This window comes from Hyaena hyaena, unplaced genomic scaffold (genome assembly GCF_003009895.1).
Source record: "Hyaena hyaena isolate Hyena2069 unplaced genomic scaffold, ASM300989v1 scaffold_332, whole genome shotgun sequence".
In the NCBI taxonomy this organism is placed as follows: Eukaryota; Metazoa; Chordata; class Mammalia; order Carnivora; family Hyaenidae; genus Hyaena; species Hyaena hyaena.
In genome coordinates, this window is record NW_024080964.1 from 908,581 (window position 1) to 921,324 (window position 12,744).

The window sequence follows — 12,744 nt, forward strand, 5'->3', positions numbered from 1 at the left end:
TATTTTTCATACTAGGGTATGTGTCCCTCATAGATGAGGACAGCATATATACCTTTTCCTAAAAGGTGACCCAAATTCTCAGAGAAAGCATGCACGGACATTCTGCTTCTGTTGTCTGTGCTATGGTCTGAGTGTGTGTGGTTCCTCCAAATTCTTACGTTGAAATCCTAACTCCCAAAGGTAATGGGATTGGGGGGGGAGGCTAGGTGATGAGGGTGGGATCCTCATGAACAGGATCAGGGCCTTATTAAAGAGGCTCCAGAGAGGTCCTTAGCATCTTCCACAATGCGAGGACACAGGGAAAAATTTGCAGTCCAGAATAGGTCCCTCACCAGACCATGCTGGCTTGATCAGACTTCACCTCCTGAACTGTGAAAATGAATTGCTATTGTTTGTAAGCTACCTGTCTGTGGTGTTCTATGATAGCTGTCCAAACGGACTAAGACAGTCTGTATTCATAAGCCACTCACTGTCAACATAAAAGCAACATTATACAGAGTCTGGTCTACTGGCACCAACATCAGACCACCTAGGTATAAAGCTAGGTTCCACCACCTACTGTGCATCACTGGGCACCTTGCTCAGCTTCCCATCTGAGGAATGGCAACAGCAACAGTGGCTGTCTCACAGCACTGCCATGAAGTTAAATGAAGAAAGAATATCAAGTGCTGAGCTCGTAATAAGGAACCACCAATGCTAGCTCTTTGGATTAGGGGCTGCCTACCAGTTTAGACAAATGCTCTATATACCCTCTGTCTTTAGATTCTTGCCTATAATACTACAATGTGGGATGGTGGGTGGTGATAAATGGTGGTGGCCTAGCAAGCCCCCCATCATCTTTTAGCTCTAGCCATTCCAAGCTTCCCTGCCCTGGCCCCTGTCACAGGTCTTCCCATTTCATCTAGAGACATGATCCAGCACTCTTTTTGGAAAAGACACAGGAGGAGGTTAAAATATATAAATACAAGATGAAAAAGTAAGAAACTTTCAATTAGGAAAAACACTTAAGAAATTGAAATAATGATAATGTTATCATTAGGACCTTCAGTTCTTGTGCACAAAGTAAATGTGAAAGAATAACCTTACTCAAGGGTTAAGACACAGACTCATCAGGAAAGGCAGGTGGAATTCCACACATTAATCCCTGTCAACCTTCTTATGCTTCCGGGTGAAGAAGGAAATCTATTTCCAGACTTGCTCATTTAGAAACATAGTCTACTCTTCTGAAATGAAGACAGCTCCCTATTTATACGAGGCAAACTCAAAGGCTTTCATTCTAGTTTCCCACAATATCCTCTACTCTCTTTTAAAGGGAAAGAATAAAACCTGTGTGTCATTATTAGTATTTAATGGATACCTGCTATGCACAGACAGGACAGGCCATATCCTGGGAGTTCTGGGGGGGCACACACACACACACACACACACAGGGAATTTAAGACAAGGCTGTATACTCAGGAACTGGGAGAAAGAGAGAGCTCTGTAAAACCGTGAGGAAGCTTCACAGAGGAGGCAGAAAGAGAGGTGGGCCGTGGCTGATGCAGAATCAATAATATTTGTGAAATGGGTGATGATTTAATAAGCCTGTTGGAGGAAGCTAGGTCATGTAAGACACCAACACTGCAGGCCATGCAGTGACATCAGCAGCCTAAGGTTCTCACCTCACAAAAAAAAGAAAGTATGTATCAGCATTTACAGGTTCAAGTACAGAAAAAGGCAAGCCGTCAGGAAGCTAATTAGTCAATAACTTAACCCGATTCACGCTGAGAATCCTCAAAAGGGCTGCGTGTGGCAGCTCACCAACGTGGGCAATGACCCGATGTGAAGAGAGCCACCATCAGAATGCCCTTCTACACTCTGATTACTACAGGCCAAAGCAACAGAAATACAACCTCTTACTCTACAAAAATGAGGTGAGGCTAAAGGAGGGTCCTGTTAATTCTACCTCTGTTGGCCTGAGAAGGAGGGCTATTATTAGTGAATTTAATGGTATTTATTTTCAAATCATTCAGGAGCTAAATGACAGAAACCTACATAAGAATTCTGTTTGCAAAACAGAGAGTCATTGGTTGTTGTAATTAAGTTCGTTCATGATGTCACCTTCAACAGTGGTTCCTTCCTTAGGCCTACCCTAAGTGGGATATCTGGGACCGTGGACCAGATTAGTAAAAAGCTTTCCCAAGGAGTCAGATGATCAGCCAGGCTTGGGAACCACCATTCAGGGAGTTTGTTTGGATAGCTCTGTTTTAGCTCCCACCTCCTCCTCCCACATAAACGTCCAGAACGTTGCTAACTCAAACCCACTCTCAGGGGAAATGAGAAAGAAAACGATTGGTTACGGGCTGACTTCAGAGTTTTAAGAAGACTACAAAGAGAGCTATAATTTGGTTTCTGTCTTTGCCCTTTTTTGGTGAGATTTTTATTTGGCTAGAAAAATCAATCAGATTTTATATCAAAGGGGTGGAACAGGAAGGAAAGGCACAGAGAACACAGCCACCCAGGAGACAGGATTGTTAGGACATGTGTTTGCAGAGTAACCTGACGCTATGCTAAGAAGTGTTTCCTGCATTTCAAATTCTAATTGAGAAGCAAGAGCATGAAGCATTGCCTGGAGAAAGAACCAGTAATCAGGCCAGAGGTGCTCCACAGTGCTGAAATTCTGAGCTCCCTCCTAAAGGGTCAGAAGTATGCACTGCAGCCCTGATTGGCTTTGTAACCCTGGATAAGACTCCTCCCTTACCTCACAAAGAAACTGGACAGAATGACCTTGAGAGTACCTTCTGGTTTAGAGTTCTTCTATACTTAGAGCCTTCCTCTCAAGTATAACAAACCCATAAAATTATGATCGATTCAAACAAGTGTAAGGTTTTTGCACATTCCCCCTGAAAAATGCTTCCTCACATCCAAAGGAGAATGTGAAGGAGAAAACAGAGTGCACACACATATCATAATCCTAAATCGCTTCTCCTGAAAATATTCCAGGATATGTACTACAATCTGGTCAAGTTCAGATAGTCTATGACCAGTATCCCAGCATCAACCATATCCTTTTTATCTTTGCTCCCGAAAGGCTAGTGGCAGACATCAGGCGTTTGGAGGAAGGCACCAGACGTTTAGAGGAAGACACTGGACATTTAGAGAAGGTTCTAGTGAAGGGGTAGACAGGGATGCAGCGCAGACACCCCCTTATCTGAAAGGAGGACCAAGACTTTCCAGCAAGACTGAGGGAGGATGTGGTAGCTGCCATGTGCCTACAGGTGGCTAACGGGACACACAGCTCCACACACCTTACTCGGGGATGCCATTTCCACAAGGACGCTCATAGACAGGGGGAAGGCAGAACCGTGGTGGCCAAGTGCCCTTACCTGGAAGCGCAGGATGATGGTCCAGATGAGGCCGAGGGTCAGCCGGTGGTTCCCATCCACGATGTCATGGGACCCCATGTTCTCAAGATGGACTCTCTGCTCCTTCAGGAACTGAAGGGCCTTGTCCACATTCTCCAGACAGTGGATGCGCATTCGTCCCTTGGTGGGTTTAGGCTAGAAACAGGAGAGCAGAAAGTAGAAACTGATCACATAAAGGGGCAGAGACAGGCTCAGAGCTACTGCCCAGAGTCTGCGCATGCCTGCCCCTACAGCACTCTCTTACCCAAACCAAGACATTTAAAAAACGCGTGTACTCGCTCAGTACAAGGACAGTATTTACCTACCATCCTTACAAGAGAGAAGTTTACTTAACGGAAGGTGATCACTCTTCAGAGGTTTGTTTAATCATGCAAGCGACACAATTTACAAATGAGCAAAGAAGCTGGAAGGTTAGAGAGAAAGGAACCCCATTTCCATAAAGGATTTCGGAGCTACTGCTGCCACCCACTCAGCTTTCTGCAGATGCATGGCAAAATACCTGATGATGTTTCTGACTGCTTTAAATGTAAAAGTGGGCTTGCTACCTGCATGTGTGGGCTATTTCCTAAGGCTGGCTCAAAATGAAAAGGGGACACACCACCAAATGAGGAGAATTTCAAAGTGGTGGTTTTGTGAGAGTGATGCAAAGGGCTCAGATAAAGGGTGCAATCCCCTGAGGACAAAGGAAAAGAAAATAAAAGAGTAGTTTAATGTGAATACCCTCATGTCTCTTCTTTTACCCAGTTATATCCAACCCAAGAGGACCTGGGAAGGTGAACATTTTAAATAAATAAAGCAAAAGACACACACACACATTCAGGAAATTCTCTGTGGGTCTCTGTCATCTACGGCATCTAGAGCAAGCTCATGCCTCCACCACCTAGCTCTGTCCGCCCCTTTCTATTTCCCAGCACAGAACCCCCTAGCACTGGCAGCACCTAAGACTGACACTTCCTGTGGCGTCCTAAGGCCTTTCCCTCTCAGCGCTTTTCAGTGACTGTGCACCTGACTAGTAAGATCTCGGTCCGCTGACGTGTGCTGTTTCAATCCCAAAGTGTCCTGGTGTCGAGGCCTGCACAGCAAGGAGAACTGGGCCATTCTACTAAGTGCAATACAGTCTCCCAAGTGTGCCTCAAAGGGGACAGAAAAGGTCATTTCCTAACTGAGGGTAAGAGAAACAGTGTGGATGGAATCAGAAGGAACTAAAGAGGGGAAGGAGTAGATTGGGGGCGGCTGCTGGTATCTTCCCAGGCTCCATCAGGTATAACCACTGTTCTTTCAGACTTTATCCTAAAAAACTCAACTGCAAACATACAAGACCTTCCAGGCCTCTATTCTCTCTCTACAAAATCTCAGCAGAACCTGTGCTCCTTTCCACATGAATGTAGATACAAGGCATGAGTGGGGGAGGATGGTGATAAAGGTCCACTTCCCAGCAGGTTGATGAAGTCTAATGCCACCTCGCACGGACCCCATGCGGATGTGACTGGCCATGCCAGATCAGCTATGGAAGGTTCACTGCAGACCTAGATGCAACTCAAATCCCTGAAAAGCACCAGCCACTGGAAACGCTAGGGCATGAGACAAAGGAAGGAACTGGAAGAAAAAATTCAGACAAACCTCCTCAGGTAAAATGATCAGACTCCTTCAAATGGTTAAAAAATAAACAAACCTCACTGAACTTCTAAAAGCTAGTAATAAAAAAAAAAAAAGGAAAACTTTCAGGAACCAACCCTCTTTTTTGCAACTCTCCCCAGATAAAACCAAGGCAGGGGTGGGGTTTCCCTTTCCCTAAAATTTCCCTACTGCTCATGGCCTCTTCTCTTTTAAATCATCAGACACGCGCAAACTAGCCCTATGGGATAAGCTTTTGTTGGACAGTTAGGTGCAGAAGATAACGAATGCGATGTTGAAATGCCTACTTTCAAGCTGCAATTTCCCCACTTTCTGGCAAATCAGAGCCTCACTTCTCAACTGCTTACCCATAAACTGATTAGAAACTGATAATTATCTCAAAGGGCCACTACATAAATGAAATGGTAATCTAATCACTATAGTGTTCTCAAACACACAAAATGTCTCTTTACCAGCAAAGGGCACCTCAAGTATCTTCCTCTCAACAATTCTACTTAAAATAAATGGGGGAGGACTCTCCCCTCTACTTGTGTTTAAGTATAATATACCTCTCTGGAGACAACAGCTGATTTTTAGGTTCTAGACAGAACTTTCCCAGTAAAAGCCTGAAAAGTTGACATACTTCAATTTTTGAAAGGCAAAGTTTAAAACCAGAAGAAAATGTGCCTCCAAACCGTGATGATGATAATACCACTCTTCTAATCCTGACACCTGAAATTAAATTCTGGACTGGAATGAAAAGAAAAAGTGGTAGAGAAAAATGTGGCTGCTTGGGGCTTCCACAGAGAGGAAAGGACATGAAAATACCCAAACCTCTATACTTAGGGCTCTGCAATAATAAGGACTCTGTGGTTCAAAGTTTGTTAGGAAACAAGTATGAAAAACATGATTTACAAAGACATTTTAAATATTATTACTGCAGGGCTGCCTAGGTGGTCAGCTGAGCGTCCAACTTCAGCTCAGGTCATGATCTCAAAGTTTAGGAGTTTGAGTCCAGCATCAGGTTCTGTGCTGACAGCTTGTAGCCTGCAGGCTGCTTCAGATTCTGTCTCTCTGTCCCTCCCCTGCTCGCTCTCTGTCTTTCTCTCTCAAATATAACAACAAAAAAATTTGTTTTTAAACCATTAAAAAAAACCTGCCAAGCCCCCAAGATCTAAAAATTCTTGGTGGCCACTGATGGACCAACTATGTTAACCTCTTTATTAGGTGATTGTAACTGTTATTGCATTTAATCCTCACAGTAACACTGTATAGTAATTACCATTTACCGATAGGAACACGTGGGCTTAGAGGGATAGAATAATCCATGTGGCTAGTCCCTACATGGCCAGCAAGGATTCCAAAGCTCACGGTCTTCATGATATACCAAGAACCAAAAGTGGTACACATTTCCACGTGAAAGGAAATAGACTCAATTCCCATCTGGCAGATAGTTTTCATTTTTTTAAGGGCTATTTTTATATTACTAAAGTTCCATCCTCTTAAAAGTTAAAAAGAGATAACAATGGGGAAAACTGAACACAATGGAACTAGGGGGAGGGGTGCATTTCTCAGTAATAAACACTTTCTTAAAGCCGCGCCCCAAGAACGGCTAAGTCTGCCAAGAAAAGGAGTGTTCCCTGTCTTACCTCCATTAATTATTGTCAAACTTCTAGTGTGACACTGGTGTGTTCCCACGGCAACATATGCCTTTCTGTCTTGTAGGTCATTTCTGATGGGGCAGTCTGAAATGCCATTAATGTGGAAACAAAGATTGATACCAGATCAATATGTGACTCAAATAAGTGGTGGTGGTGGTGGCAGCGGGAGAAAGGTTCCTCTGAGGAAATGCCTACTTTTACAGATCCTCCTTGAAGTCATTCGGGACGCCTGTGTGACTTAGTCGGTTAAGCATCCAACTCTTGATTTCAGCTCAGGTCATGATCTCATGGTTTGTGATTTCAAGCCCCGCACTGGGCTCTGTGCTGGCAGTGTGAAGTGGAGCCTGCTTGGGATTGTCTGGTCTTCTTGTCTCCTTTCTCTCTCTCTCTCTCTGCCCCTCCTCCCTTCACTCTCTCTACCCCTCCCTCTCTCTCTCAAAAATAAATAAGCTTTAAAAAAACAAGCTTCTCTGCTTTTCCCACACCACAGCCCATGCTCCTGTATTTTGCAGGCACTTTTCTGTTTCCCTTCCCAAGGTCCCTTTTAGTCTCTCATCTTCATCAACCACAGCTCCATCCTACATTTCACCCCAGACCCGTCTTTTTTCAGACTCCAAAGAGGGAGTGGAAATTATGGCTAAAGAAGCACCTCTAGCATCTGACAACACAATTCTAATTGCTTCTTAGAGCAATCTGTCCAAGCCCTACCTCTGAGAAAGTAGCCTTGGGCAAATCTGCCTGAGTAGACCCAATACCTTTAAAGAAGAACAAAAGAGCTGGATGGTGTCTGGGCCACCACTCTGCCTCCACTGTTTGCCCGTCCTTGAGTCTGAAATCTATTCTACCCTGCAGAGCGTCAGGATTTGCACAACTACAGAATAATCACAATGGCAGTGTTTTTGTCAGAGTCTAGAGATAAAAAAAGACAAAAAAAAAAAAAAAGTTTCTTAGAGCTGACCTGGCCTCCCTGAATAAAACAGGAAGACATAAGGGAACATTTCTGGCAGGGTGCTTTGGGAGGCCCCCTGGGAGCTGGTCCACGCTGTTCCACCCTGGTAACCCCTACTTCCTCAGATACTTTCCATGGGTTTCCAAAGTCACCCTGAAGCCACCTGGAGCAGCAGCTCCCCCAAGGGTTGCAGTGTGACCAGTCTCACAGGACGCACTCCCTGGGAAATGGGAGAAGCAGGCTGGGCTCTAAGCTTCTATCTGCCACACACTAGCTGGATGGCTCAGCTGGTTACTTATTCTTAGCATGAAGGAGTGAAATAAAGGGATCTAACACTACAGTGGCCACCAACATCACTTCCAGCTATAAAATACAATGTATATGTTGGAGGTTGGAAGGCTTACTAATATATGTTCTGGTCTTTTGTCCGGTTAGAGGAAATGGAGAAAACACACTAACTGGTCTCCACATACCAATGTGACTGACCCTGAGGTCTTTGTCTTTTTTTTTTTTAATGTTTATTTCTTTATTTTGAGAGACAGTGTGTAAGCTGGGGAGAGGTGAAGAAATGGAGGGAGAGAGAATCGTCCCAAGCAGGTTCCATGCTCAGCGCAGAGCCCGATGTGGGGTTTGATCCTATGACTGTGAGATCATGACCTGAGTGGAAATTAAGAGTTGGACATCCAACCAACTGAGCCGCCCAGGTGCCCATCTTTGTCTTTCAATAAAAAATAGTTTTACCACATACACACGGCTCTACTTAATACAGATGGCAGGATGGGAAGCACTTATTCCACAGCATCCTCTAATATAATACACAGCAAACTCACTTCTCTCTAAGTCCCCAGTCAAACTTTGAGCTTTAATAACAGTATAAAAGATTCTTGTCCAGCGGCACCTGGGTGGCTCAGTCGGCTAAGCATCCAACTTCAGCTCAGGTCATGATCTCATGGTCTGTGGGTTCAAGCCCTGTGTCAGGCTCTGTGCTGACAGCTAGCTCAGAGCCTGGAGCCTGTCTTTGGATTCTGTGTCTCCCTCTGTCTCTGACCCTCCCCCGCTCATGCTGTCTCTCTCTCTCTCTCTCTCTCTCTCAGCAATAAATAAAACATAAAAAAAGTGAATAAATGTTAACAAAATTAAAAAAAAAAAAAGATTCTTGTCCAATTAAAATTAATCAAGGAACAACACACTAAAAGCAATAGACCTTCAAGTCACCATCATCACTCTTCCCAAAAACCATCACCAATTTACCCGGGATACTTTCCTACACAAGTTCCTTCCTGATGCCCACCACCAAATGCATGCCTTCACTCTCCCTCACAGCAGACAACTGACCCTTATCTCCTCCCACCATCTAAACCTAAACCCCTCCTCCTGGATCCTGTGAAACCCCACCCACTTGCTATGGCTTCATGACAAGTCATCCAGAAGGCTGTTTCCCCTTCTGAACTCTAGGGCTCTGGGACCATTCACTGGGTACTTCATCATACGTACCTATTATTATTAATTCACTTTTTGCATTTGTGCAATTTAGACTGCAACTTAATGGGGCTTTCTTCTGTGGCCAGTTATTCAGAACAAAACCAGATTCTCCCAAACAAATGATATTACCAACAACAGATAGGTTCTGTGACCAGTCCACAAAATCCCATTTCAACAACAATACAAGCCAGTGTGGCTCTCCTAACAAAGGCTTTATGTAAAACTCACTCAGCAATGTGGGATTTAAGGCTTAACAAATCTTGTGGTAAATCTATCGTCCCCACCTAGCTCAGCCTGTTTCGGAATTAACGGTGGCAAAGGGAAAAAAAAATGCTTTTTGTTGTTGTTGCTGCTTTCTCTTCTTCAACACTGATTAACAGATTAAGAAGACAGAATATCAAGAAAACAAAAGGCGAGCAAAACCCAGAGATATCTGTTATTGGAAACGGCATACAGAGGTGTTCAGAAAACCTTGTCCTCTCTGGGTCACAAGTGAGTGCCCTATGTGGCAGGAATGGGACAGAAAGCTGGCAGTCTTACTTAGAACCATCCTTCACTGCTGAGGCCCATGGAGGGAAGGGGGCAAGCGCAGGCAAGCTTCAACCCTGGGTTATGACCAGTGGGCTCCACTTCAGCAAAGTCCAAGCCCAACAGCATTACTCCCAAGATCCTAAGATGTGGGACCACTGACATAATGACTGGCACATGTTCTGTGCTCACAGCATTTATCTGCTCAGTTGATGCTAAAGTTAAGGGTGGGTCTATATTTTTTTAATTTTTTAAAATTTATTTTTGAGACAGAGACAGAGCATGAGTAGGGGAGGGGCAGAGAGAGAGGGAGACACAGAATCTGAAGCAGGCTCCAGGCTCTGAACTGTCAGCACAGAGCCCGATGTGGGGCTCGAACCCACGAACCACGAGATCATGACCTGAGCCAAAGTCAGACGCTTAAAACCGACTAAGCTAAGCCACCCAGGCATCCCAGGATGGGTCTATACTTATAAGGGAATTTTAAAGCAACGCCTTTATGAAGAGCTATACGCCATTGTAATTTCAGAGTAAGATACTGGGGAAAAAATGGTTTTCTTTGTCATCAACCCAATCCCACCTAAGTAGGAGAAGCTTCCTAGCTCAGCCTCAGAGTTTCCTCAATGCTCCACAGGATGACATACCTGAGGCAAACAAAGGGACATTTCCAGACATGGATCCTGTCCATGCCTGGACCACAGAAAGGGATTTCTGCTCTCTGATGCTCCCCATACAGCAGAGTCAAATGCCTTGATAACCTGAATGCCTGTCTGAAACTTGTTCAAATGGAACTCAAATTTTATTGAGCCAAAATGCAGGATGGAGTTAGGGTAGAATTATCTGGAGCTATTGTTTCTTTCAACTTAGGAAAAATCAAACTTCCTCCTTTGTAAAGAAGGATGAACTGGCTCCAAGAATCCATTAATACAGTAAAATTAAATATTCTAGTTCCTCCTATATTCATCTGTTACCTACTGTCAAGCTGATGGTAAGGGCTGGGGCTAAAATGCTGACTGAGACATAGGTCCGGATGGAGGGCAAATGTTACCCAGGGTTTGGGATCACTGGTGCAGAAAGCCCAGAGCTGACTACTATCTGACCATACACGTTTAGCTGTGGATGAGAATTTACCCAGGCCGAGAACCTCTAACCACACCTCATTAGTTCTGTACTCTGAATATGTGAGGATTCTTTGGGGCAAGCCTTCAGGAAGGTCATCTCCTACAGGGAGGTCTCTAAAGTGAGTCCCTAGCAGCCTCCACAGCCAAGAGCCGAAGGTAGTTTGTGTCCCCTCCAGAAAGTTCTATGAACCAAATAAACCATGGGGCCAAACAGGCTGAAAATTCTTAGTCTGAATGAACAAGAGCCTTAGCTCACTCTGTCTATGGTACCCTTATTTTTGGAGTAAGAAGATTAATCAGACTGCCCAACCTATAATCAGTGTTGGTGTGAGGAATGGATAATGAAAGAAGTCAAGGCACTTGGGGTTTCACCAAAGAGTATGTCATTGCTAAACACCATTTCTGGCATTGACTGCCTAAGAGGTTAGAAGATAACTCCCATCTTTTGTTCTTCCCATTCCTACTCTCCTAGGCCTCTGGATGACTGCCAAAAAAAAAAAAAGAAGAAGAAAAAGATAAAGTATTGCTAATAGCAAATAAACAAAGAAGTGGGACCTGCACATAACTAAGAACTATACTTTTTGCTGGCTGCTTTCTTTTTCCCTACTAAAGTTTTTGTTGGACCATTCGGAATAAAGGGCAATGGGACTGATTCCATTTATTATGTGGACATCATTAAGGACACAAGGTATTAAAGAATTATGGACCTTCAAAGGTGAACACTTTGCTCCCTACAGCCTGGAAGACTCTACCCTACTGGAACTAAAATAAATGTTCAAATTAATTTCTAACCATATGACCTTTAATGATTTTTTAGCTACTTTCCAAACAACATTCCAAACAAACAAAAACAAAATAAAATCAATCATACTACATTAAACACTGAAGAAGCAGGGGAAAAAAAGACTGAGAAGTAAGGGGAAATGTCTGGTTAGAAAAGTGAAATCAGGAGCACCTGGCTGGCTCAGTCAGTAGAGTATATGACTCTTGATCTTGGGCTTGTAACTTCAAGCCCCATGTTGCAGGTAGAGATTACTTAAAAATAAAATTTTTAAAAAGGGGAGGAGGTGCTTGGCTGGCTCAGTCAGTAAAACATTCAATTCTCGATCTCAGGGTTTTGAGTTCAAGTCCTGCATTGGATGTGGAGCCTACTTAAAAATTTTTCAAAAAAAGAACAAAAATATAAACAGGAAAAACTAAAACAAAAACTAAATTTAAAGGTGCATATCACTGTAATTCTATCCTAGGTTCTCACACAGACTTACTTCAAAAAAAGGGGCACCTTGGGTGGCTCAGTCAGTTAAGCGTTCAACTTTTGCTCAGGTCATGATCTCACAGTTTTTGAGTTCAAACCCCACATCAGGCTCTATGCTGACAGCTCAGATCCTGGAGCCTGCTTTAGATTCTGTCTCCCTCTTTCTGCCCCTCCGTCTCTCAGAAATAAATAAACATTACAACACTAATAAAAAAATCAACATGCAATAAATGAGGGGTCTTATATCCCCTCCACATGAGCCCAACTGCCCAGACTACGACTCTATATACCACTTTTGAGGCAGTCATCATGGGCCTGAGCAGAAGTCTCCTTTAAGTTCTCTAGTTTGTTTAGCTTGACCCACAAACTCTCAAATATGAGGTAACAAGACCTGCAAACCTGGGGAACAAAGCGCATAGACAAAACTCACTATGGATGAGATAGGGCCTGCCTCACCATCTTTTAAAGGACTCTGTTCTTGAACATAGGGAAAGGGAGAGAAAAAACTCTATATTCACCCACGCTCAAGAGGCAATTCTGTTGGCAGGCTAATAATAGGGCAGAGTACAACCTTAGCCCCTTGCCTGTGGTCAGAGGTGTGTGGGTTGGTCTGCATAGAGACCCATGAGGCTGTCAAGTTACAGGGTGGAGTTCAAGTTAAAAATAAGGCTTTCTGGCAGCCCTGCCAACCACCAGCATCATATTTTCCTGGTGATGTCACTACAGATGT

The 12,744-nt window shown here is 43.9% G+C and overlaps 1 protein-coding gene across 3 annotated transcripts in view; it reads right to left on the reverse strand.

Annotated features, from left to right (window-relative positions):
- Window positions 1-12,744, reverse strand: part of SPTBN1 (spectrin beta, non-erythrocytic 1) — a 198,284-nt gene that overhangs the window by 58,434 nt on the left and 127,106 nt on the right. For all 3 annotated transcript variants that reach the window (XM_039249201.1, XM_039249202.1, XM_039249204.1), the window contains one exon: window positions 3,366-3,539. In XM_039249201.1, the coding sequence (XP_039105132.1) occupies window positions 3,366-3,539 (174 nt within the window). The remainder of the gene's footprint in view (window positions 1-3,365; window positions 3,540-12,744) is intronic.